Source organism: Anabrus simplex, chromosome 1 (assembly GCF_040414725.1).
Source record: "Anabrus simplex isolate iqAnaSimp1 chromosome 1, ASM4041472v1, whole genome shotgun sequence".
NCBI lineage: Eukaryota > Metazoa > Arthropoda > Insecta > Orthoptera > Tettigoniidae > Anabrus > Anabrus simplex.
In genome coordinates, this window is record NC_090265.1 from 980496627 (window position 1) to 980524452 (window position 27826).

The 27826-nt window shown below is 37.8% G+C and overlaps 1 protein-coding gene across 1 annotated transcript in view; it reads right to left on the bottom strand.

Annotated features, from left to right (window-relative positions):
- Window positions 1-27826, bottom strand: part of LOC136857683 (potassium voltage-gated channel subfamily KQT member 1) — a 266956-nt gene that overhangs the window by 101054 nt on the left and 138076 nt on the right. Inside the window, exon 8 of the mRNA XM_067136536.2 lies at window positions 714-837. Coding sequence (XP_066992637.2) covers window positions 714-837 — 124 coding nt within the window. The remainder of the gene's footprint in view (window positions 1-713; window positions 838-27826) is intronic.

Sequence of the window (27826 nt, forward strand, 5' to 3'; positions counted from 1 at the left end):
AGAAATTGTCTATATTTTTCAATAAAAGCTGCAGTCAGTGTAAGCAGGTCCAAAAGCTATGTGGAGCAGGATGGCAAGTGGTTTCAGTTTCTTCTTCTTTAACTTTGATGATTACAACACATTTCACATGTGTGAATTCAGCATACTACTTGGCCCATAGGTATGCCATTATAACAAACGTGAAACCTACTGCACAAGCAAACCACATTATATAAGGGATCCCTATACAAAAGCAAATGCACTGAACTATTAGGGCAAAGAAATGGGTGTAGTTAACTACCGTATGTCAGTAGATATATATAAAAAGACAGGAACAATGAAAGGAACACATGGCAGCATTACAGAAAAAATACAATGACAGGTCAGAGTTGGAAAAAGAAGAAATAGAAAGAAAATACAAAAAGACAAGGACAATCTCCACATCTCCATATACTGTACCGCTATCTATAGATACAATAGACTGGCTCGCAATCCTTTTGTGTTTTCTTTCTATTTCTCCCTCTACCCACACTGACCTGTCATTGTGCTTTTCATGTTAATATTCTTTTCATTGTTCCTGTTTTTCTGTATATGACTTGAATTGCTCTTCTTTATTCCTTTTCATCACCTACATATGTCAGGAGTTACGGATTCTATAACAAAACTTAGTTTTCTTAATGATTATTTCTTGACTTGAGAGTACCTATCTATTGAAAAAAAAAAAGAGTACTTACACGGTAACTCTTGGAGGGTCTTCTATATCAATGTCAATTTCATCGGAGGCAGCCTCAGTTACACTACTTGTTTGACTGGTAAATATGGAGCCCCGGCCTTCCCTTCTAATTCGATTTGGGGTACCTGAAAGAAGATATTTTAAATATTATTCCTTTTATAACTAAAATAAAAGGAGTTCATTGCTACACTTTTCAAAATATGTATTAGGTTTTGTTAAGTTAAGCAGTAGTGTATTGGTTCCTATTTCTTTGTTCCTTTATTTTTTTGTTTTTAGAGATATTAATGTACTGGTAACTTACATTTTAAATGAAGAATGGTTAACTGTGAAGAAGTGAAAAAAATTGTTAATATGAAACCTTCAAACAGCAAGGGTACTATGCATTTACCAACAACATTTTAAAATTGCTCATTAGTTCAATCTCTATTCCTCTGACAAGGATCATAAATGAATGTCTTAAAATGGGTTGCTTTCTTAATGTCCATGTTTCAGCTCCATATGACACCACACTCCACACAAAACACTTTGCAAACCTCTTTCTTGAGTTAATAGGGATTGCCTTAGATGCCAAAGGTCCACTCACCTATCCGAAAGCTTCTTTTCCCTTGGATATTCTGCTTCTTACATCTTCTGTACAGCTTCCATTCCATGTTAACAAACTCCACAAATATCTGAATGACTTTAATTGTTCCAATTTCTTTCCCTCTAGTGTTATATTAACAGCAATTTCCTCCTTTCCTACTCTCATCACCATTGTCTTGCCAATGTTGACCTTCATTCTGAACTCTTTGGCTGCTCCTTAAACATTTTCCAACGTGAGTTGTAGATCCTTCTCTGATTCCGCTAATACCACCAGATCAACCACGTATTTTATGGTCTTTATTGATTCTCCACCCACTACAATGCCTCTTACTTCTTCCAGAGCCTTCCCTAACAATTTTTTGGCATATACCAGGTGGCTCCCGAACGCCGTACTTTCTACTTATAAATGTCCCACAAGCATAAATGATGAATGGGATGTCTACCAACTGATTTTCACAGGGGCACTACTGCCAGCGGGCAGGTTACATGAGAATATGAAGAGATAAGAACTGGCCTGTTGCTCGCAGCATGTTACTCAGCGCTACAGGTCTAAAGCACCCCTTGCATTAATAAACCTTGTTTTCCCCCACATAGTTCTAGGCTGGTGTATGGTGCAGCCGCACTATATTTGCTGTCTGTATTTCGGCAATGGCTAGTGTGTTCAGCAGTGATGAATACACAGACATAATTTTGATCTATGGAGAATCTGGTCGAAATACTGCCGAAACTTGCAGACAGTATGCACAGCAGTTTCCGAACAGACGTCTGCCTTCTATACATGTATTTTGCCGAACAGAGCTGCAGTTAAGAACTAATGGATCATTCAAGGTACATATGAGCAAGGACAGATCCGTCTGCAGCTGGCATTGTGCAGAATGTACTGCAATACTTTGAACGCAATCCTTCACATGGTAAGTTGTACTTCACCTTCCTCTGATGATAAAACAACAACAACAACAACAACAACAACAACAACAACAACAACAACAACAACAACAACAACAACAACAACAACAACAACAACAACAACAACAATAATAATAATAATAATAATAATAATAATAATAATAATAATAATAATAATAATAATAATAATAATAATAATAATAATAATAATAACAATAACATACAAACTGTACTGGGAGGTACACCTCAACACCGTGCATTCAAAGCTAGTGCCTAAATGAACTCCTCTATTGGCGAAACAGTGAAACTGAATCTACACCAACTTGGAACTTTAATCAGAAGATGTCACCACCTAAATATTGAGTAATTTTGTTATGGTGCAGTTTCCTAACCTGAGTGAATCTCTACTTGTTTTGTTTGACATTCATCAAAAAGTTTGGACATTCTTCCACAGATGACACCACTAAAAACTATGATCATGCATCCTGGTGCGAAGTGAAAGAACCTATAATTTAAAGAAGTTTTGTATTTCTTGGGTTTTTTAACTAATTGATGTTCATTTATTTTTGGGTTGGCAATATTTACTTTTTCTTTCCGCTAGTTTTGAATCCAACCAATCACTAATTTTTGTAATTAATTCTCCACCTATCACAGGCTTCTTCTCCGATTCTGAGTGTTACTTTTGAAACTTACCAATAAAATTCAGAGGGTGTGTCTTGATTAATCGTGAATGATCTCGAACCTTCCTGAGGGTTTATAAACTGCGGCTTTTCTCATTTCTTGGCCAATTGATCAATGTCTATCTGAGAGTGTGTGCGCTTAGCAGGAGGCGGGTAGCCTCTTTCGTCGGCAGCTAGTACATCTACAAGGTAATGGCCACATAACATCTTTCTTTCTTGCTAACTCCGCAGTTTACCCAAGGGAAAGGTCCGAATCATTAGCTATGTAACCTAACTTTCTAAAAATGTAACTTTCTGCAGGCTAATGTAAAAACTTCACAAAATCTTTAACTGTAAATCGGGGATAGAGAGTGAAGTACCTTCTCGACCTCCCTTTCATTTTGGTTTGAGGTTCCTGCGTTTTTGTAACCTTTCGTTTCTGCTATGTATTAAAGTTATTTCCATCCATGCTACCTCAGTAGTTTGGGATTAGCCCCTGTTTCATCGGCCTAGTGCCCTATAGGTTTTAAATTTTTTTTTTGGAGCACAGTCGTCGCCGCCTTCATTCAAATTGTACTCGGGCCGCTTATTTAACCTTTTCTTTTTCACTAAGGCCCTGTAGGTTGGGTACTAGATACCTCTGTGTAATAATATTTCTATTTGTAAATAGTGCCTTGTTAGGCCAGAGATTGTCAGATTTTCATGCAATGTTTCCTTGAGTAGGCTTGAGAAACTGAGAGCTGTTAGCTCTTTTGCAAGTTTTGTAATCGTAAAGAGTGCCTCTGGAAGGCTTGGTATTTGGATTGTGGAGAGCAAGTGTTCTTGAATTAGGGGATTTCTGCCCCTGAATAATTTGTGCTCTTTTGTAAATTTGAGCTAGGAGCTCAGGAAATGTAAAGCGAGGGCTTGAAGCCCAGGATCTGTTGAGATCACTTATCTTGTCTGTTCCTAGACCTATGTTAAGATGTTTCATTGTTCTGAAAAATTGTTAAGTTTGAAGTTCTGAAAATATAACCTTCAGTTTAAGTTTTAATTAATTTTGATATTGTAGTTAGACCCATTCACCCCAACACCTTCTTTCACCTATGCTTTCCATGGATACCCCAAAACACAAACCATCATTGTTACAAATGAGCACATGTTTAATGTTACTTAGGGCAAAGACAAGCTGTGGATGAGCTAGGAGTATCCTGAGCATCAATACAAAGGATCCTGAAGGAGAGAAGAAGGCATCCATACAAGGCACACCTACATCAGCAACTATATGGAGATGATTTTGATCGCAGGGTAACATATTGCAGAAGAATGGTCGCGGCATCACAGCAAGATCCACATTTTATCAGGCATATCCTGTGGAGTGATGAATGTTACACATGATTCCATTGTCAACACTCACAATCTCCATTATTGGGTTCCAGCAAACCCCCACTGGAGTCGAGCACAACATATGCAACTCCAGTGGGGGGTTAATGTGTGGTGCGGTATTCTGGGGGACTATCAATCAATCAATACTGATCTGCATTTAGGGCAGTCGCCCAGGTGGCAGATTCCCTATCTGTTGCTTTCCTAGCCTTTTCCGAAATGATTTCAAAGAAATTGGAAATTTATTGAACATCTCCCTTGGTAAGTTATTCCAATCCCTAACTCCCCTTCCTATAAATGAATATTTTCCCCAGTTTGTCCTCTTGAATTCCAACTTTATCTTCATATCGTGATCTTTCCTACTTTTATAAACGCCATTCAAACCTATTCGTCTACTAATGTCATTCCACGCCATCTCTCCGCTGACAGCTCGGAACATACCACTTAGTCTAGCAGCTCTTCTTCTTTCTCTTAATTCTTCCCAACCCAAACATTGCAACATTTTTGTAACGCTACTCTTTTGTCGGAAATCACCCAGAACAAATCGAGCTGCTTTTCTTTGGATTTTTTCCAGTTCTTGAATCAGGTAATCCTGGTGAGGGTCCCATACACTGGAACCATACTCTAGTTGGGTTCTTACCAGAGACTTATATGCACTCTCCTTTACATCCTTACTACAACCCCTAAACACCCTCATAACCATGTGTAAAGGGTGTTTAGGGGTTGTAGTAAGGATGTAAAGGAGAGTGACTACATTATTGAGTGTGTTTTTATAGTCCCTAGGCTCACTGGTAGGCATTATCTGGAATTTTAAGAGACCAAATTATCTCTAGAAAACCTTCTAGAAGATATTCCACTGCAGCAAGTACTGCAACATTGGTTTCAGCATCATGGTGCACCACCTCACTACTTTCGACCCGCGAGGGAACATCTGGATGCACAATATCCTAAACAGTGGATAGGTCGTGGTGGCTCCTGGCAGTGGCCACCACGATCGCCTAATCTCACTCCTCTGGACTTTTTTCTATGAGAATATATCAAATCAAAAGCATACAAAACTGAGCTGGAAATTATGAACAATTAAAACAACAAATTCGTGAGGCATGTGCTGCAGTGACACCTGAAATGTTGAAATGTGTCCATGCAGACACTGCGAGACATGCTCAGCACTGCCTGCACCATCAAGGACATTTTTTGAGCATATCTATTATGAGTAGTTGTGGAAGGAAATGTTCTGGTAAATCCAAGTGTGACATTTTAATTTTTTCACCTTTGAAACTATAATAATATGTATAGTTTTTGTTTCATACAAACAAGTTTTTTATAGGGTAGAATGTCTGCACCTGTATACATTAATAAGTTATTAAATTGTCTTTTCTGAATCTTTGGTGTGTTTACAAACAGTGGCAGTGATTAGGGGGTGGGGCGAGGAGGGAGAGTTGCACCCCCTACTTTGTGGAGTAAACTACATTTTTATTCCACTTTAGCCAGGTGGAACTAGGAATTATTAAAAAGAAAAGCTATTTGTACAAGCCTTGTTGTCTTATCTGCTAATTCCTTCCTTTATTTTCTTTAATTATTAACATAATTATTGGTGGAAATACGCACAAAATGCTGTTCATCGCGGCTAACCGATTTGTATAGCCCTACGACAAGTAGTGGAGACTTTGCATGTGCTGTGAGGAAGGGTAGTAGGGGTACATATTTTTTTGCCAAGGTCGTGGGTACTGAGGTATAATTCACCTGCTTGCCACGTGCATTCATCAGCCTGTGCCAGGCATTTTGTGCATATTTCTGCCAATAATTATGTTAATAATTAAAGAAAATAAAGGAAAGAATTAGCAGATAAGGCAACAAGGCTTGTACAAATAGCTTTTCTAAAATAATTCCTAGTTCCAGCTGTCTAAAGTGGAATAAAAATATATTGTTTACTCCACAAAGTGGGGGTGGGGGGCAACTGTCCCTCCTCGTTCCACCCACTAATCACCTGTACTGTTTGTAAACATGCCAAAGATGCAGAAAATTAAATTTAATAACTTATTAATTTATACACATGTAGACATTCCACTCGATAAAAGAGTTGCTAGTACGAAACAGAAACTCTGTTTGGTGAAATACGTGTGTAGAAGGCATACGTCTGTTTGGAGCTTCGGCTGCATTCCGACCAGGTTGTCCAGTTTAAAATAATGTCTGTGTATTCGTTGCTGCTGAACACACTAGCCATTGCCGATATGCAGACAGCAAATATAGTGCGGCTGTACCATACACCAGCCCCTAAAACTATGTGGTGGAAAATGAGGTTTACTAATGCAAGAAGTGCATTAGACCGGTAGTGCTGAGTAATGTGCTGCAAGCGACAGGCCAGTTCTTATCTCTTCATATTCTGACATAACCTGCTTGCTGGCAGTGGTGCGCCTGTGAAAATCAGTTAGTAGGCATCCCATTCATTATTTGTGCATGCGGGACATTTATAAGTAGAAAGTACTGCGTTCGGGAGTCACCTGGTATATAATGAGCAGCACCAGTGGCATGCAACTTCCAGGTCTCACTCCTCTTCCAATACTCACTTCTTCTGTTCTACATATTCTTCTACTCTATTACTTTCTGATTCTTATACAACTCTTTTATCTATCGTCTATCTTTCCAGTCTACACCAATATCTTTCAGAATCATCACAATACACCAGTTCACTCTGTCAAACGCCTTTTCCCTATCAATGAAATGTACATTTCCCTATTCACTTCTAACATTCTTTCTACAATCATCCTTTGGCATCCAGTTACATCTCTAGTTCCTCTTTCCTTTCTATAATATATAATGAGTGATTTCAAGGAAGGAAATTATGTTAAGATTTCCTTATGTGACCTCAGTAGGGCCTTTGATATTCTACTTGATAAATTGGCATATTATGGCATTTCTGGTGATGAACTTAACATTTTTAGATCCTGCATATATGGTCGAACCCAATATGTGGAGGTAAATGGGGTGCCCTCAAAAGAATCTGTGGTGAAATATGGGGTGCCTCAAAGGTCCTTCCTTGGTCCCTTTCTCTTTCTGATCATGATAAAGGATTTAGATGAGAATGTACAAACAAACAATGTCCTATATGCAGAGGACTCTACTTTTCTGAGCTCATGTAAACATCTTGATGAACTATTGTTGTTGTCTGAATACGCATTTGAGGAAGCTAAATCATTGTTAAAAATAAATGGGTTTTTTCTTAATGAAGGGGAAACTCAAAGCCTAATTTTTAACCTAAAAAATCAAGAGAATGAATTAATGTTAAATTTCTTTGATTATATCTTGACACAAAGCTGACATGGGAATACCACATTAACCATATTTGTGTCAGGCTATCCTAAGTAGTATTGGTCCCGCGGTGTACGGGTAGCATGCCTGCCTCTTACCCGGAGGCCTCTGGTTCGATTTCCGGCCAGGTCAGAAATTTTTACCTTGTTCTAAGGGCTGGCTTAAGGTCCACTCAGCCTACATGATTACAATTGATGATCATGATGATGATGCTTGTTGTTTAAAGGTGCCTAACATCTAAGGTCAACGGCCCCATGATTACAATTGAGGAGCTATCTGACGGTGAGCTAGCAGCCCTGGTCTAGGAAGCCAAGAATAACGGCCGAGAGGATTCGTCGTGCTGACCAGGACCTTGGGCTGAGCAGCGGTCACTTGGTAGGCCATGACCCTTCTGGGCTGTAGCGCCATGGGGTTTGGTTTGGTATCCCGAGTAGTATACCTACACCAGCATCTGAAGCATGTAGTAACTAAAGCATGTGTGTGTTCTGCATATTTTGCATTTTTTCCGAGTATTTTTGGGTAGGGTCTAATATTTTTGGCAACAGTCCACATGTAGGTTGTGCCCGTTCGCGTGTTTAAATGTGCCCATTCGCACGTCCACGACAGATTACAAAATGGCGCCGACCTAAGGTATGGGCCTTGTAATCTAAAGCGAGCAAGGAATAGTCGCCTGCTACGATGTCTCAGAGGGCCATATACTTCATAGAATGATCGTGTATTCGGGTAAGACGGACAGTGGACGGTGCACAGTATTGTTTCCAAAAAAAAAAAAAAAAAATAGAAAAACATCATTATTGAAAATCTTCATCTTGAAATCTGCACGGCCTCGAGAGCGGACGATATCACCGTAATCGTAATATTTCATTTGGAGAAGCAAAGGATTGCGTATTAAGGAAAAGAAGGAATACAACTATTGAATGAGAATAAAGTATCAGTCTTCACCAAAATTCAAAAAAATCGGTTAAGACGAAAATATAAGTATTGAAGTCGTTACGCAGAAATTACGAATACGACGAAGAGCTACAAAGGAAATTATATTAAAAATTAAGGATAAACGTCGTCAAAGAAGAATAGAATAATGGCAGAATATCGTAATATTATTAGCTTCAATTTTGAATCTGTCAAGAAGATGATCAAGATGATGCACTGAACTCACATGATGGACCGACCTGGGAACAATTCATCTTGCCAGACGACCAGGAAATGACCAGGAGATGTCAAGGAAGGCGACGGGTAACCAGATAGAACTACCAGAGCATTGGAGCGGAGGACGTTCCAGATGACATACCCGTGATCAAACCGAAGACCCATCTACATCCAATGGGAATGGAACAGCTGGACCAGGGACAACTTAGAGCGAGCTAAGTCATTCATAACATTTTATTGCATAATTTTTGGTTTGCTTACACATGTACCTTAGGTATGTGCTGATGGCAAATTGTGGACCGATAATTTGGCAATGCAAGTGTTGATTATCAACTAAGTGTGAGATAATTAAGTCTTAGTTACGATTGAATAACATAGCAGAAGTTTTTGCTATATCGACGGAAATACTTGTAGGAAGCGTGAGGTTTGAAGAGAAATATGAAACAGCTGATTGAATTGACATAATAAGAGATTATAGAGTTTTCATTGATGTAATGCAAAAAGTTCACGTCACGAATGGTTGTGCGCGGTGTTGTAAGAAACATGGAATTACGCATTTGTTTGGTCCATAATTAGGGCAATGAACTCGTCTGTAGGTTAAGTGGATCTGCGACTTGTATATTTTTATTAAGAAGCAGTGTGGTATTTTTAACGTAATCGTCAAGTTGGGAAACGCGATATATAATTATGGAGGCTACGGTGTTTATATCAGATTGATTTTGTAATGAGAATATGAATATGAGATTGGAGGAAAGTTACGAGTTGTATATTGTGAATTGGGAAGGTTTGTACGCAATGCAGGACCATCGTGTATCTGCACGTTAAGTTTGTGCCACACTACAAGTGAATTTTATGTTTTATTTGCGTAAGAATGCCCACACCGCAGGAGCTGCACAAGCCAAGGTACGAACTGGATTTATTTGTATAGAAGTAAGCTCGTGACGTAATTACATTTCAGTGTAGATGTTTTATAATGTATATTAGAATTCTTCGACTTTTAACAGCTGTAGTTAACCAGAAACAGTACGACACCGATATATATATATGAGATTATGCTTTTCCAAACCTCGCAGCAAAGCGCTTCCATGTTAATTGCAAGAGAGTAATGTAGCTTGCATTGGGGTTGAATGTTATTGAAATATAACTACTTAATAGGACATTGAACCGATAAGGGCATGTGTGGGACAGCCAAAGATTATGCTGAAGTTAGATAGATAGCTAGATCAGTTAATATTCTCCGTTTAAAAGTACATTTTTTTTAACGAATTTCAGCTAGGTAAAGGCTAGAGTAGGAGCCGTATTTAACAGGCACTAGGAAAGAATGCCTTAGTTCATAAGTAGTTTCAAAGCACAACGAGATCCTTACAACAAAGTCATGACTTCGGATTTTATTAAAATTTAACTTGAAACATTCAGATTTATTTTCGAATACCGATAACTCAAATTAGATTTACTTAGACGAATTCCAATTTATTCACACTAGACTTATTGGTGTTTTTGTGATGCATTGCGGATGGATATTATATCCATGTGAGATTGCTTAAATAAGACTAAAGAAAGTGGACTTTCGAAATGAGTTTATTGTGTCGATGTTTTTACTTACATTTCAAATGCGAGGTGGAACTCGAATAGGACCAGTGATCTGTTGTAAATATGTAATTTTAGAATTTCAATTTCACAAAGGAACTGATCATTTATTAATTTAAATGCTGAATTCTATTTTCTTGTTTATCATACGAGCCAGCGCTGACTCATCTTCTCAATCATATTACCAGTTATTTTAAATACTGCGTTACATAATGTGGAAATTGGTAATTTAGTATTTATTAATAAATATTTTGGTATTTTTCTACAATTGCTGGAGTCAAGAGTTCTTTAATTATTTCCTAGATTGTAAGTTAATGTATAGCGATGTAAGATATGGTGTAATTAAGTAATCATTTAACCATGGCAAATTTTCTTGAGGTCGAAACTTTAAAAGGTAGTCGACGATGATTATTATAATGTCGTGAGTAACGTTGGGTGACATCCGTGGGTCGGATTTCTCTTGGACTCACGTTAAGCGTACTCTACAGTAGGATTACATGTCCTACTAGCCATAATTAGACCCTGAGGTATCCGCTGAGCAACTCCATTGCGTCAATTTAGGCTGTCTATCGACAAGTTAGAAAATGGAGGTATCGGGCAAAGAATGTTTAACCCGTTGGTTGCATTTAATCGGTCGCCCTATGTGGTGCCACAACATCTGATAGAGGCAACAGCAAAGGTTCCACCTACCTGTGGGTTACATTTAATTGGCTGCCCAATCGTGGGGCCTAACTGAAGAGAAATACTTCGCGGCCACATTTAATTGATGCACAACCGTGAGGCTATTTAAGAGAAAAACACCGCGGGATAGCACATTAAGTTGTCGCACCAACGTGAGTAGTAGAGAAAGACACCGTGCGAGTATAATGCATTGAATTGGAGCACCAACGTTGACAAGAAGTGAAAGACACCGCGGGACCGGCGAGAAAGAGATTGAATATTAGAATAATTTAGCTAGCTCCTATACTGTGACCGTGAAGAGAAGTCGCCGTGGGAATGTATTGTCATGGAATACAATAAGTTCAGATAATATTGATCAACATAAATAATAATATGTAGAGGTATTGTATGGAAAGGATTTATTAGGTTTGTAATATTTGCAAGATATATGACGAGGATCTGTGAAGGAGAAGGAGGTATAATATATATGAGTATAAAGTTATATTAAGCGAAATGGTCAATGTTGAGGAGTGATTGAGGTTTGTTAAATATTTATTTTCTTCTGGTCATGTTAATAATATGAGTTAATTTTAAGTGTTTTTGTTTTAAATATATTGCATATGTTAAATACTATGTAGGCTTGTGAATACTGTAGGTTGGTTGGATGCCACATAGTAACAATTTGTTTTCTTCTTTGAGATCAGTTCCGGAGTGAATTCAAAATGATAAAATCCGAACTCATGGTCTAGTTGTTCATGGTCTACCTGGTAAGATGATGTTGTTTCCAGCAAGGTCCATCCATATCATATGTGATTGAAACCAAGAAACTTTAAGCTAGTGCACGATAGTGACATAAGAGACTATTTTAGTATAAGTAGTTTAAGGAGTTGTGAATTGTGTTATATATATGTATGTGTATTTATACCCTGTGAACTTGGAGTATTGCTAGGAAACTTAGAGTACCTTAGGAAAATTGAAAAATTTTTAGGAATTTAAAGAAAGCATAATAGCATAAATAGAATTACTTAACGGAATTATGGCGATGCAAGGAAGAGTACAGACCAGAAGGGGACAGGAAGAAGAGATGAGAGAAATACAGGAGAGACACGACGGAACCCCGATATGGTTCTTAGAGTATTTGAAAAAGCAGGAAGAAGAAAAACAGAAGGAGAAAAAGGAACGCGAAGAGAAGGAGAAAAAGCAGGAAGAAGAAAAACAGAGGGAGAAAAAAGAACGCGAAGAAGAAAAACAGAGAGAGAAACATGAACGTGAGAATGAGAAAATAAGACAGGAAGAGGAGAAGGAAAGAAGACGAGCAGAAAAGGAACGAAGATTAATAGAATGGCAACAAAAACAAGTTGAGGATAGAGGAAAGGAAATACAGGAATTATATAAGAAACAGGAAGAGTGGCAACTGAAGCAGAAGGAGATTATGGAGGAAATCGTTAGCAGAATAGAAAGCGAACATAAAGGGATGATTCAAGAATTAAAAGGGAAACAAGAAAAGATGACTGAAGAATTTTTTGGAGTTAGGAATGAAATACAAGGTTTGCGTGCCGAGTTGACCGAAACCATGGAAAATAAAAACCAAGAGATGCGAGAGGAGATAAACAGAATGAGGACAGAAGTGGCACAGAATCCGAATATCATCACAGCACTGGTGGATGAAGAAATTGCCAAACTGAATGACAAGCTAGAAGAAATCAAAGGCACTAATGAGAAGAAATGGGAAGAGGTAAACGAAATAAAGAAGAAGATAACAGAAGGACAGGAAACTATCAAGAGATTAGAAGATGAGAAGATAAGTGAAATAGCGAAAGGCATGGAAGGACTAAGCCTGAAACAACAAGACTTAGTAGGAAAATTTAACCGAGCTTCAGATCAGGTGGCCGACAAAATAAATGAACTGAAGGAGAAAATGGAAACTGATAAGGCTGATTCAGAGCGGAAGATGGAGAAGACCGATGAGGAAATGAAACAAATAAGGAAAGAACTTCAGGAGATGAGGGTAGAAAACCAATCGGCGAAATCCGTGTTTTCGAACTCAAGTGAACGGCAAAGAGTTATGGAAACACAAGTACAGGAAAGAGAAAACACACCTTCAGTAATGATCGATTCGAACAGGCGAGACATAGAAATGATGAACGGAAGTAACCAGAGTGATAGCACTCCCATTATTAATATTATTAAAAATTATGATGATCGGCCCAAGCATTTCGACGGGTCAGCGAAGATCTCTCCCAAACAATTCCTTAGAGATATCGAGGAATACTTTAGGGAAGGGAGAATACAGGAGGATAAGAAATTACGAATAATTGAGAAACACCTAGATGGGAACCCGAATATATGGTTTCGAGCTTTTAAATACACTTTTCACACTTACGATGAATTTAAAGCTGCTTTCCTGAGAAAATTCTGGGACTCAGAAATACAACAGCAGTTGAGATTGGAGCTCTACTCTAGGAAATTTTCTAATGCAGGGCAAACACGTTATTCCGATTTCTTTTCCTACCAGTTTCACCGTTTCCAAGACTTAGATTGCGCACCAAGTGAGTTAGAGGCGATAAAGACTATACAGAGACAACTACCGTTAGAGGTGCAGAGGTTGTTAGCTGCCACGGATATACAGACCGCTGTAGACATGGAGAAACGGCTGAGGCAGATTGACATGACATCATCATGCCTGGTAGAAAGAAATTCCAGAAATATTAGGCAAGTAGAAGCGATTAATACTATTAAGCATGAAAGCACGAGCGGAAGAGTGAGCGGATCTGAACAAGACAGGACGGAGAATCAGTTCAACACTCAAGATAACGCACGAAAAAGACATTGTTGTAGATGCAGCGGAGAACAACCTGCGAGATGGGAACCAAGAGAGCACAGAAGTAACCCACAATACAGGAACAACATTCGATATAATAGAAATAGGAGCCAACCCTATCCAAGAAATAGAAAATGGTATAATGAAAAACGACGGCCTAATGAGTATAATAGAAATGAAGAAAATAGAAGATATATACAAGAGCTTAGAGAGCAAAGGCAAAATAAGACCCGATGGGAGGATGCTATTAGAGACAAAGATATTAATGGAGACCTCGAAGGAGCCGAGAGTCTCGAGCTCCAAGAATTTAAGAGGAAAAGAGAAGAGGAGAGATATAGAGAAAACAATACCCAGAGAGGTACGCCTGATTCCGAACCATCGGTTAGAAAAAAAAAACGCCAATGGAACAATAACTCAGCTGGAAGATGTAAATGATCGGGAAAATAGGAACATTGTCAAAATTCGTAGTTGGATAATAACACAATTTGATCACTGGGACATCCGACCAGAAGACTTGGTTCGAGATGAGATATGCGACACAAAGGAACCTGTATTTAAATTGCCAGTAATATTAGTAAGGGTTGCAGATATCAAAATATACTGTTTGGTTGATTCCGGAGCCAGCATTAGTGTCATGTCTAACACGTTATTTCAAGAATTGACAAAGAGAATGGAAATACCGATAATACCCGTATCTGGAGTTAAGATCAGGGGTGTCATTCCAGATAAATCGGTAGAATGCAAGACTCAAGCATATTTAACAATAAGAATAGGTAGACACGAGTTCGAACACCCATTTCTGGTAATGAAGAAGATAAAATACAGTATAATTTTCGGAATAGACTTCATGATGGCTTCCCAAATGACGATAGATATGGAACGTTATGAAATCAGATTCCCTATTAGGGAGAATGATGGGAATAAAACTATTGAAACAATCCAACTTAAAGACATGTTACATCCTGAAGAATACTTGAAGATTGAGGGAAAGGAAGTCGAATTATTGAGTAAAGAGAATCCAGCTTTGGTAGAGAAAGATGAAGAGCTGCAAGAAGACATCGAAATGACAAAAAGAATCGAAGAAATCATAACCATGGAGGAAGAAAATAATGAAAAAACGGAGATATTGAGTATTATTGAAAGGAGCTTGAATAACACCATTAATCAATCTATCGGACAGATTCCCAGCGTAGCTCACAAGAATATACATCCTGAAAGGAGTTGGGACAGAATATTTAATATGCCATTGGAAAGGAAGCCAGATCCACAGCAAATAGAGACTATGATAAAGGAAAAACTACTGGAACAGTCACGAAAAAGATTAAAGAGGATGCAAAATAAGAAATTCCATGCACCTTATAAACGAGGTGATCTTGTATTAATTAAAACGGTACCAATATCGAATGCACCGAACAGAGTATGTGCGAAGTTCCTACCATTATACAACGGCCCATATAAAGTAGAGCATGTGCTAGGAAATAATGCATACGAATTAACGAGCATGAATGGAAAGTACAGAAATGTATACAATGCCTCTAACATCAAGCCTTATTACCAAGAGAATGAGACTAATGGAACCACAGAACTAGAAAAATAAAGGGACAAGAATGTAAAAGCTACATACCAATATCAAGTTATCGTCTACAAGTCATTAGAAATTACGATTTATTAAGCTTATTGTAGAAAAGAATCAGCTGATTACATAAGCACAGTCGAATGTAGCAAAGAACATCTCTAAATCAGGAGCGATAATAAACGGTCGATATATTAAACTCGATTTGCCAGTCGCAATAGGACAAGGAATATGTATAAGAAGCGAAGGCACATTTATGATTTGAGTTTAAGTAAGGAAAATATATTGTGACCAATATATTTTGTTCGTGACGGGGGATAATAAATGTGCCCGTTCGCGTGTTTAAATGTGCCCATTCGCACGTCCACGACAGATTACAAAATGGCGCCGACCTAAGGTATGGGCTTTGTAATCTAAAGCGAGCAAGGAATAGTCGCCTGCTACGATGTCTCAGAGGGCCATATACTTCATAGAATGATCGTGTATTCGGGTAAGACGGACAGTGGACGGTGCACAGTATTGTTTCCAAAAAAAAAAAAAAAAAATAGAAAAACATCATTATTGAAAATCTTCATCTTGAAATCTGCACGGCCTCGAGAGCGGACGATATCACCGTAATCGTAATATTTCATTTGGAGAAGCAAAGGATTGCGTATTAAGGAAAAGAAGGAATACAACTATTGAATGAGAATAAAGTATCAGTCTTCACCAAAATTCAAAAAAATCGGTTAAGACGAAAATATAAGTATTGAAGTCGTTACGCAGAAATTACGAATACGACGAAGAGCTACAAAGGAAATTATATTAAAAATTAAGGATAAACGTCGTCAAAGAAGAATAGAATAATGGCAGAATATCGTAATATTATTAGCTTCAATTTTGAATCTGTCAAGAAGATGATCAAGATGATGCACTGAACTCACATGATGGACCGACCTGGGAACAATTCATCTTGCCAGACGACCAGGAAATGACCAGGAGATGTCAAGGAAGGCGACGGGTAACCAGATAGAACTACCAGAGCATTGGAGCGGAGGACGTTCCAGATGACATACCCGTGATCAAACCGAAGACCCATCTACATCCAATGGGAATGGAACAGCTGGACCAGGGACAACTTAGAGCGAGCTAAGTCATTCATAACATTTTATTGCATAATTTTTGGTTTGCTTACACATGTACCTTAGGTATGTGCTGATGGCAAATTGTGGACCGATAATTTGGCAATGCAAGTGTTGATTATCAACTAAGTGTGAGATAATTAAGTCTTAGTTACGATTGAATAACATAGCAGAAGTTTTTGCTATATCGACGGAAATACTTGTAGGAAGCGTGAGGTTTGAAGAGAAATATGAAACAGCTGATTGAATTGACATAATAAGAGATTATAGAGTTTTCATTGATGTAATGCAAAAAGTTCACGTCACGAATGGTTGTGCGCGGTGTTGTAAGAAACATGGAATTACGCATTTGTTTGGTCCATAATTAGGGCAATGAACTCGTCTGTAGGTTAAGTGGATCTGCGACTTGTATATTTTTATTAAGAAGCAGTGTGGTATTTTTAACGTAATCGTCAAGTTGGGAAACGCGATATATAATTATGGAGGCTACGGTGTTTATATCAGATTGATTTTGTAATGAGAATATGAATATGAGATTGGAGGAAAGTTACGAGTTGTATATTGTGAATTGGGAAGGTTTGTACGCAATGCAGGACCATCGTGTATCTGCACGTTAAGTTTGTGCCACACTACAAGTGAATTTTATGTTTTATTTGCGTAAGAATGCCCACACCGCAGGAGCTGCACAAGCCAAGGTACGAACTGGATTTATTTGTATAGAAGTAAGCTCGTGACGTAATTACATTTCAGTGTAGATGTTTTATAATGTATATTAGAATTCTTCGACTTTTAACAGCTGTAGTTAACCAGAAACAGTACGACACCGATATATATATATGAGATTATGCTTTTCCAAACCTCGCAGCAAAGCGCTTCCATGTTAATTGCAAGAGAGTAATGTAGCTTGCATTGGGGTTGAATGTTATTGAAATATAACTACTTAATAGGACATTGAACCGATAAGGGCATGTGTGGGACAGCCAAAGATTATGCTGAAGTTAGATAGATAGCTAGATCAGTTAATATTCTCCGTTTAAAAGTACATTTTTTTTTTAACGAATTTCAGCTAGGTAAAGGCTAGAGTAGGAGCCGTATTTAACAGGCACTAGGAAAGAATGCCTTAGTTCATAAGTAGTTTCAAAGCACAACGAGATCCTTACAACAAAGTCATGACTTCGGATTTTATTAAAATTTAACTTGAAACATTCAGATTTATTTTCGAATACCGATAACTCAAATTAGATTTACTTAGACGAATTCCAATTTATTCACACTAGACTTATTGGTGTTTTTGTGATGCATTGCGGATGGATATTATATCCATGTGAGATTGCTTAAATAAGACTAAAGAAAGTGGACTTTCGAAATGAGTTTATTGTGTCGATGTTTTTACTTACATTTCAAATGCGAGGTGGAACTCGAATAGGACCAGTGATCTGTTGTAAATATGTAATTTTAGAATTTCAATTTCACAAAGGAACTGATCATTTATTAATTTAAATGCTGAATTCTATTTTCTTGTTTATCATACGAGCCAGCGCTGACTCATCTTCTCAATCATATTACCAGTTATTTTAAATACTGCGTTACATAATGTGGAAATTGGTAATTTAGTATTTATTAATAAATATTTTGGTATTTTTCTACAATTGCTGGAGTCAAGAGTTCTTTAATTATTTCCTAGATTGTAAGTTAATGTATAGCGATGTAAGATATGGTGTAATTAAGTAATCATTTAACCATGGCAAATTTTCTTGAGGTCGAAACTTTAAAAGGTAGTCGACGATGATTATTATAATGTCGTGAGTAACGTTGGGTGACATCCGTGGGTCGGATTTCTCTTGGACTCACGTTAAGCGTACTCTACAGTAGGATTACATGTCCTACTAGCCATAATTAGACCCTGAGGTATCCGCTGAGCAACTCCATTGCGTCAATTTAGGCTGTCTATCGACAAGTTAGAAAATGGAGGTATCGGGCAAAGAATGTTTAACCCGTTGGTTGCATTTAATCGGTCGCCCTATGTGGTGCCACAACATCTGATAGAGGCAACAGCAAAGGTTCCACCTACCTGTGGGTTACAAGGTGATATTTTAAAGTTGCAAATGAAAGCTATTCACACCATTGCCAACATTACACTCACTGTAACCCACTATCCATTGAGCTATCTGAACAGTTATCAGTTTATACGCATATAATCTTCTGATACACAGTATATATGACAAGTAATCCTAATAATTATTTCCCAGGATGCTGGAACACCATACGTACCTGTGGTACCAGGTCATTATATCGATATGGCGTGGTGTAGGTTAAAGAAAACTCAAAAATGTCATATGGTGTTAAGTACAACCCTATATAATAAATTAGGTCAAGAATTCTGTCAGTTGCCACTGAACATTTTCAAACAACGTATTTATAAATGGTTGTTGGTAAATCCATGGTACTCCATTGCCATGTGCACTGAAGAGGACTGAAGTGGCCTACACTAATTTCAAGTGTCAATTCCTAAGTTTCTATATCTTCAGAAGGGATAATGTCTTCCACCGTATTTGCTTAAATGTAACACAAATCTAATTCTTTAAATGTGCTATATATAACTGGATTCATCGACGATATCTTTAACTTTTTTTGGTTCTGATTTCATTTGAATGGCCACTATGCACTGAACTGGATGAGCGTCCTCTCCCATATGTTACCAGGATTCAAAGCCGAGATGGACTGATTGAGAGTGTGAATGGGCAACAGCATCACTGCACTGCTAGTGGATTTAAAAAAAATTACAATAATTAATTTGTTGTTACTTGAATATCTGTCAATTTACTTGAGTATAATTGTGTAGTTTTTACAGAGCATAAATTTATATTGATACAGAGGTGTATCCATTGGCATATAAGATATTTTTAGCTGTATATTAGTTTTATTATTGGAGTAAGCTCATTTATTTTATATGGAGAATATCTGTATATGTATATATTAATGTATTATGTACTTGTTGTTTAATGTTAAATAAATGTTTCAATGATCCATATTCTTTTAAATATATATAGATTACAGCTCAACATTTATTAAAAATTCATTGATCATATGTTTAGAATGTACAGGGAGAGCTAAATTTACAAATACTTGTTATCTATCATAGTGAAAAGAGATTTTTCAAGCAGTTCTAGACATCTGATATGAAGATCTTTAGCAATACATGATGATTTTGAATCTTCATGAAATAAATGGAGTCACATTGCAAGAAACAGTTTAAAAAGTTCAGTGAACATGCATCAAGACATGATTTTAGAAATCACTTCTACAGTAGAATAAACAAAATTTTGAAGAACTGACTTAACCAGAGTAAGGTTAATAAATTGAGAAACATTGTATACAAGGTGAACCAATAAATGCTCTATATGTAACCTCAAAAATGATATCGTGCTACAAAATTGTAAGTAAGCTTAAGTGCTGCAATATAACCAATGAACTCAGTAGTTCAATGTTCAAAACTAGCATTTTCTTTGAGTCAATTTACTATTACTATTTTAAGGGCAAAGGACATGCTATAAAATCATGAAATCTTCTCATGCTTCTGTAAGTTATATCTGAGACTGAAATAAACCTACTCAATGAAATTTACTCAAACAAAAAATTATGATAATGATGAGAATTGGTGGGAAAGGGACCTAATGTGTATTGTATATTTCTTTCTGTGATGCACTATGAGTTATTCTAGATTGGCTGCTACTATCAGAACTTTTTGTTAGAAATAACAACTTAAGGGAAATCACTCATGTTGGCTTTTGGTTATATTTTATCCTGAGCACGTAGCTGGTTGCTACAGTTTTCTACTCTGTTATAAAGTCTGTTACAGCTGAGATGGTTCTATCAATTCTTATTGAACCTTATCCTTTCTATCATCATAATAACAACTACTCAAAGATATGTCCAGTAGATCTGTAAAGCTGGCTTAAGAATTACTACAATCCAGACATATTTCTCTTTTTTTAAATTTATCAGCTAATTGTACCCTAATAACAGAGAGATTAGGGGATTATTGGTTTCTTAATCATTCAATTTCTTCAATTAGGGCTATAGAATTGCTATCAATAAGCTGAAGAGATGGAGTAGCTGGAGATAATGGTGAACTGACAGTACAGCCATAAACTGAGCTGGTTGGTTATACGGTTTGGGTTACGTGGCTATGAGCTTCCCTTCGGGGAATAGTGGGTTCGAACCTGGATATTGGCAGCCCTGAACATGGTTTTCCATAGCCTCTCATTTTTACTTTAGTCAAATGCAGGAGTTGTACCTTAATTAAGGACATGGTTATTTCCTTCCCATTCCTAACCCTGTCCTACCCCATTCAGGGGCGTAGCCAGGGGGGGGTTACTGGGGGTTAGAACCCCCCCCATTGAACTTTCACAAAAAGAAAATAAATAGAAACTGACAGTAAACAATAAACTTCTTTTATGTGATCAAGATAAACTCCCTGCAATCTACTGCTTGTTGAGAGTGTTTGCCACCCTACCTGTCACCACTGCAGCCAGTGAGAGATCATTTTCAACATTAAGACGCCTTAAAACCTACCTCAGAAATACCACAAGTGAAAGTCGACTCAACGGGTTGGCTCCCTTGAACATTCACAGAGACATAGTTGTAAAACCAACAGATGTGTTAAATTTATTTTCTAGGAAGCCTCGAAAATTAGATTTTAGATTGTAAACTGAACATACCGTTTGAGATAAAACTGCTGACCTCGATCATATTGTTCTTGTTCTGTATTTTAAAGTAAGAATTTTGTAGTGTATTGCAATCTGAATATCACATACAGTAATTCACTCTTGTATCAGTATCCTTATGACAGTCATGCATGCGCGTACCAGACACGCACAAGCACAAGCACTTTCATTATGTTATATCTTAATTTTGTAACTGTAACCCCCCCCATTGGCCGATCCTGGCTACGCTACTGACCCCATTGTCACCATAAGAGCTGTCTGTGTGGCATAAAACAAATAGAAAAAAAATCTTGCAATAATTAAAAGGGAATTTCCTCTATTTTCATTTTCCTTCCTTTTTATTTGATCAAGTGACAAATTAGTCTTTATATGAGTCGTGATCAATACACAAATTAGGCCAATTTACAGCATATATTTTGGGGACAGCTAACTACATTTTAGGTTGTGTCGAAAACTGCAGAGAACAAGATGTTATGAAATTGTCCTTCACAAATACAGACTCTACTTTCAAGTGTCCTCATTTCATGACCACTTTCTAATTTCATTTTCTAATTTCTTTCTAATTTCATTTCATGATGTGCATGTTTATACGGGACATTCTTTTATCTATGCAGGGGATTGTCACTCACCCAGTCACCTGTGCTGTGAACCTATCTCCCACCAAGCACTTTGCCGTAATGCAGCCAGTGCTCACCCGGCACTGAGTCACTGAATATAAAAATTTGTACTTACCCAGTTAACATTTGGTGCTGAAAATGTTCACCATTCACAGCTACACATTCCTGGCACCTCCTTATGAAATTATTTATTTTCAGAAGTTCCTCAGTATTTATTGCATCAATTTCAGCTCTTATATAGTCTTTAAGCTCATTTATTGTGTTAGGGTTTCCTGCATACACCCTATTTTTAAGAGTCCCCCATAGTTAAAAGTCTCATGGTGATAAGTCAGGACTTATAATTCTGTGTCCATAAAGTGCACACCAGACCCCAATTTTTTCACTATACAAAGGTGTTTTGAGTACAAAATCTGGTTTCTCCTGAATATAATACCTATTATTTTGAGAACATATGTGCCCATGTAGATGAAACCATGCTTCATCAGTAAAACAAAATAATTTTGTGTCGATTTCCCCAGAATTCTCTTTAAAATCCAATTACAAAATCTAACCTGTTATTGGGGTTATATTCCTTTAACTCCTGTACTGTTAGAATCCTGTATGGCTTTAACTTAAGTAATTTTATTGCTTTATTAGCAGAACTTCAACTTATTCTAGTTTCTTATGCCAAACGCCTAAGACTTGTTTTGTGGGGTGTGATCTAGTATCTCTCTAATCTCATCTAATTTCTGTTCTGTAAAAACATGTCTCCTTCTACATATTTTTACAATCATTTACTAAACCTGTCTGTTTGAACTTTTTAGCTAGATTTCTTATTGTATTGATGCTAGGCATGGGTCTGTTTGGAAATTTCTTATGGAATTTGCGTTGTGTTTTTGCACAATATTTCCTGTACTTTATGAAGGTATTATGTTACACAGACTCACGTAATGTAAATGGCACTAGAACAGCACACTGAGTACTAAACACGTGAACACTTGACTAAACTGAATCTTATGCTGATAAAGCTCTCAGCAGACTGCACAGAGAAGTGCATTACGACAAAGTGCTTGGCGGGAGACAAACTCACAGCGCCGGTGACCAGGCGAGTGAAAATCCCCTGCATAGATAAAAGACTGTCCCTGTATAATTAACTATATGATATCTAACTTGGAAATCTAATAAAGACAGATAAAAACATGGAAAGGAACACAAAATAAGACAAACACAGTGATAGGTCAGTGTAAGAAGAAGGGGCAATAGAAAGATAAAACAAGGACAAACAAAAACATGAAAGGACAAGGACAATCTCTACATCTTCATACACTGCTATCTTTGCATAGAAATGCTCTCCTCTAATCAGTCCTTGTCCTATATTTCTTCTCAGCTGCTGATGGGCTTGCTTATGCTTCCCAAGAAGAGATGAATGTATAAGAACAGAGATTGAGGAAGAGAGAGCATATCTATTAAAAGATAGCGGTGTATGAAGATGTGGAGATCGTCCTTGTCCTTTTGTGTTCTCATGTTTGTCCTTGTCTTCTCTTTCTATTGTTCCTTCTTCCTACACTTACCTATCATTCTGTTTGTCCTATTCAATTTTGAAAAGAAAATTTGATTTGACATTTGTTTGTTCCTTTCTAATACTTATAATACTGAAGTCTAGTAAAAGAATATTAAGATTAGCTAGGATACTGCTCACTATATAAACAAACACACCATAAAACAAATATAAAAATAGCCCAAAGGACCATGGACTCTCCCAGTAGCAACTGTCTTTAAGTCTCTCAGTGGACATTATAGACCGAACTTAAACAAAACCTGTCAAATCTTTACAACTCACTTGTGGGCAACCTGTGGAATGTCAGTCGCAAGCTAAATTCACTATTTATCATGGGAAGTGAACATACTGGTAAGATATGGAATTTACAGAGCTACAAAGTGGTAAAGTTAGAATTAGAATTAGTATTCACTTCCATCTTTACTCTATTCTCTCACAAGAGATTGGAGAATATAATCATTGTTACACAGTGAGCTTGGGAAACATGTAATATTGTGTCTGTGAGAAGATGTCAAAAACAACGTTTCCCTCTTTTAATATTTTGATGAAAAGGTACACAACTCATAACTTCTGTACTTCTCAGTACATAGTGTTACTGATGGTAATATAAGAGCTACACAGGCCAATGAACAGAACTTGTTTTAAAAATTACTTTCTTGGGAGCAATTATATTCTTGAAGCAATTCTGTGGAAATGTAATATAGACACAGTAGACATCCATAGACAGATTGCATCTTTGAATGCAGAAAATGAGATGTTTGTATATTTAGTGTGGGAAGGACTCAATGAATTTGCAGATAGTTGAACAACAGCTATGAGAAATGATGCTTGACATGGCCACCAATCACCACCGAATATTTGTCAATGGCAATGATGGAGAGTTGCAGGAGAACAGACATGTCATGTTATTATTGCTCACAGACAATGAACAACTGCACAGGTCTCTTCCCCTTATCACTAACTTCAGTTCAATTTTTTTGTCAAATCTGTTATAATTAGGATACACCTAAGTGAAGTTTAGAATATTGTAGTGAAGGCCTAGTTATTTTATTAGATAGTATTTTGCTTGTTTTATTGGTGTGTAATCCTTTCACTATTTTAGCTTTTAACTTAACAGTAGTTTTCATTTCTACAAGAGCATATTAAGTAATAATAATAATAATAATAATAATAATAATAATAATAATAATAATAATAATAATAATAATAATAATAATAATAATAATAATAAATAATCCAGTGTGGGGATTTACCGGTTACCTCCATCGGGCGCGTCCCATTGGAATTGGGGAAGCTCGCTGGCTCTGCCGCCAGCAGAGTCAGAGGGTAGTAGGGAAATAAAATACCACCGTGAAAAAAAAAACTGGTCCCTTGCCAGGGTTACGGCGAAGACTGGTAAATGACCAGAAGCCAGAAAACATCTTGAGGCAACCTCTAGGGTTAACAACCCTAGTTGTAAAAGGATGGGTATCCGTCCAAAGCAAAGTCAAGTCAAAAAGCATGATGGCACAACATTTCAAGAAACATACCCCAGGGGGTAAATCTTCGGATAAATCCCTCGTCGTGAATGCCACGGTGCACGAGTCTCGTTCGGATTCTGGGGGAGACTCGACATCATGCAAGAGACGAGTCGGAGCGTCTCAGTGTACCCCAAAGAGTCAAAAACTCAGGCCAAAATCTAAAACCTTTCTAGCAACTTTCAACATAAATTCACTTACACAAACTGGCAAGCTAAAAACCCTCACCAAAGCTCTTCACGAAAATCAGATATCCATAATGGCCCTACAGGAAACAAGGTACCCAGATGAAGAGATTTTTGAATCCGAAGGCTACCGATTTTTCAAGAGCAAAGCGCAAAGAGGAATCCTCAATGGAGCTGTGATGCTTGGAACCGCATTTGCTGTTAGAACCAAGATCCTTAAATCGGTTGCAAATTTTGAACCTGTGAATGACAGATTGTCTATACTCACAATTAAATGCACGAACAAAACCTACGCCCTAGTTAACACACATGCTCCTACAAACGATAAGAACAAGTCTGATCCAGACAAAGTTGATAATTTCTGGGACCTACTGGATGAAAAATTAAACAAAATCCCCAAACACCATGTCAAGCTTCTTTTGGGTGACTTCAATGCCCAACTAGGTCGTGAACAGAAGTACAAGAAAGTTATAGGAAATTACCCTGCTCACAAAAGAACCAATCCCAACCGCAAAAGACTGGTGTCCATTTGCGAAAATCACAACCTGCAGGTCATGTCGACCCACTTTCGCCATCTACCCAGAAAGCAAATGCCTTGGCATTCTCCCGTCCAAGCTCTCGGAGAGTTCCAAATTGATCATGTTGCAATCTCCAGGAGAAACAGCCCTGAGATTATGAATGACAAGGTAAAGAAAGACATCAGTGTGGCCTCAGATCATTATATGTCTCTTATCAAATTCAAACCAATTCCCGCAAACACAAGGAAGACAACCAAACAGATCACACGCTTCAACAATGATAAACTTCGGCAAAGGGTCGAGGAGTTCCAGGAGAAGGCTAGACCAAATGACTGTGACTTTAACAACGCCAAAAGTCTCCTTGTTGAGGCCGCCAAAGACGTTGCAGAAATCAAGAGAAGCAAAAAGCATGCCTGGTGGAATGGTACCTGCGAATCAGTCCTCCAAGAAAGACTCAATGCGTGGAAACAGTACTACTCTACGAAATCAGAAAATGATTGGGAAACCTACAAAACCCAACGTGCCCAAGCAGCTAGGGTGTTCAGAACTGAGAAACGTAAATACGAAAAATCTCTCATTGAAAGGATAGAACAAAACTTTAGGAAGAATGAAAGCAGAGAGTACTACAGAGCCTTCAAACGCAAACTCACTGGCTATAAACCACCATCTCTATGCTCTGAGCGAAAGGACGGCACACTGGCGATGTCAAATGAAGAAAATTGCAGCATTGTGGCAGATTTACTTCAAGAATTTACTTAATTGCTCTAAACTGCAAAGCGCCATTGAGACCAAGGAACCCTTACTCAGGTACCCAGATTCCAGACCACCTGACAGAGATGAAATCAAGCGCCACATTGCCCGTCTCAAAAATAACAAAGCGCCGGGGGAAGACTCAGTAGTAGCAGAACTATGGAAATATGCCCCAGAGGAATCACTTGATATCTTGCAAAAGCAAAAAGAAGAAATTTGGAACAAGGAGACCCTACCCGAAGATTGGAAAATAGCTTTGATCCATCCATTACACAAAAAAGGCAGCATGAAGAACATCAACAACTACAGAGGAATATCTTTGCTACCCGTGACTTACAAAATTCTATCACTTGCCATCCTGGAGTGTTTGGAAGCACAAGTCGAACATCAAATAGGTGAATACCAAGGAGGGTTCAGAAAAGGACGCTCAACAGCTGAACAGATCCAAAATCTCAAAACGATCATCAGATATTGTACACTAAGGTCCAAGCAGTATGTGTCTGTCTTTGTGGACTTTAAGAAAGCGTACGACTCCATTGACCGGGAAGTCCTGCTAAACATCTTAAATGAATTTGGAGTTGATTTGAAACTGGTGGCATTAATTAGAGCCACCCTGACCGATACAAAATTCAAGGTGAAGTTCCACGGATGTCTCTCGCATTCCTTTGACATCAAAACAGGAGTCCGACAAGGTGATGGGCTATCCCCGATACTCTTCAACTGTGTTCTTGAAAAGATCATCAGAACCTGGCGGGTGAGATTACAGGAAACCAATTACAGTCCATTGAGAATAGGAACCAAATCCAAGGGGATCACAACAGACTGCTTAGCATTTGCCAATGATATTGCTGTTCTCTCAAACGACATAGAAACCGCTAGAGCTCAAGTTGAAATTTTAAAGGAAATTGCCGAACAAACTGGTTTGCAGGTATCGTTTGAGAAAACAGAAGTAATGACTAACATCAAAGAGGCTCCACCAAAACTCCATACAAAATACGGGGACATCACCCGAGTAGACAAATTCAAATACCTGGGTGAGATCATCATGAAAAATGGACTGGACAAAGAAGCACTTCAGGAGCGAGTACACAAACTGGAAATAGCCTACCAAACATCCCGCACAATCTGCAACAAAAAATGCGTTTCTCAAAACACCAAGATACGTCACTATGAAACAGTTCTGAAGCCAGTAGTTCTATATGCAGCCGAAACCCTGTCTCTAAATGCCAACAAAGGACTCCTTGAAGAACTGGAGAAAAGAGAACGCAAAATTGTGAGAGGAATCTTGGGATCAAAGTACAGAAATGGAATCCATCAAAAGAGATCCAACAATGAAGTCTACAGCAAAATAGATAAAATTACTGACACAATCAGAAAAAGACGGGCACGATTTTATGGTCATCTGAAAAGAATGGACGGAAGAAAGTTAACTAAAGAAATCTTTCACTTTTTTGATTCAAACCCCAAAACCACAATTCCCTGGTTTAGAAATACCAAAGAAGACCTGCAAATGCTACATATCTCAGCTGAAGACGCC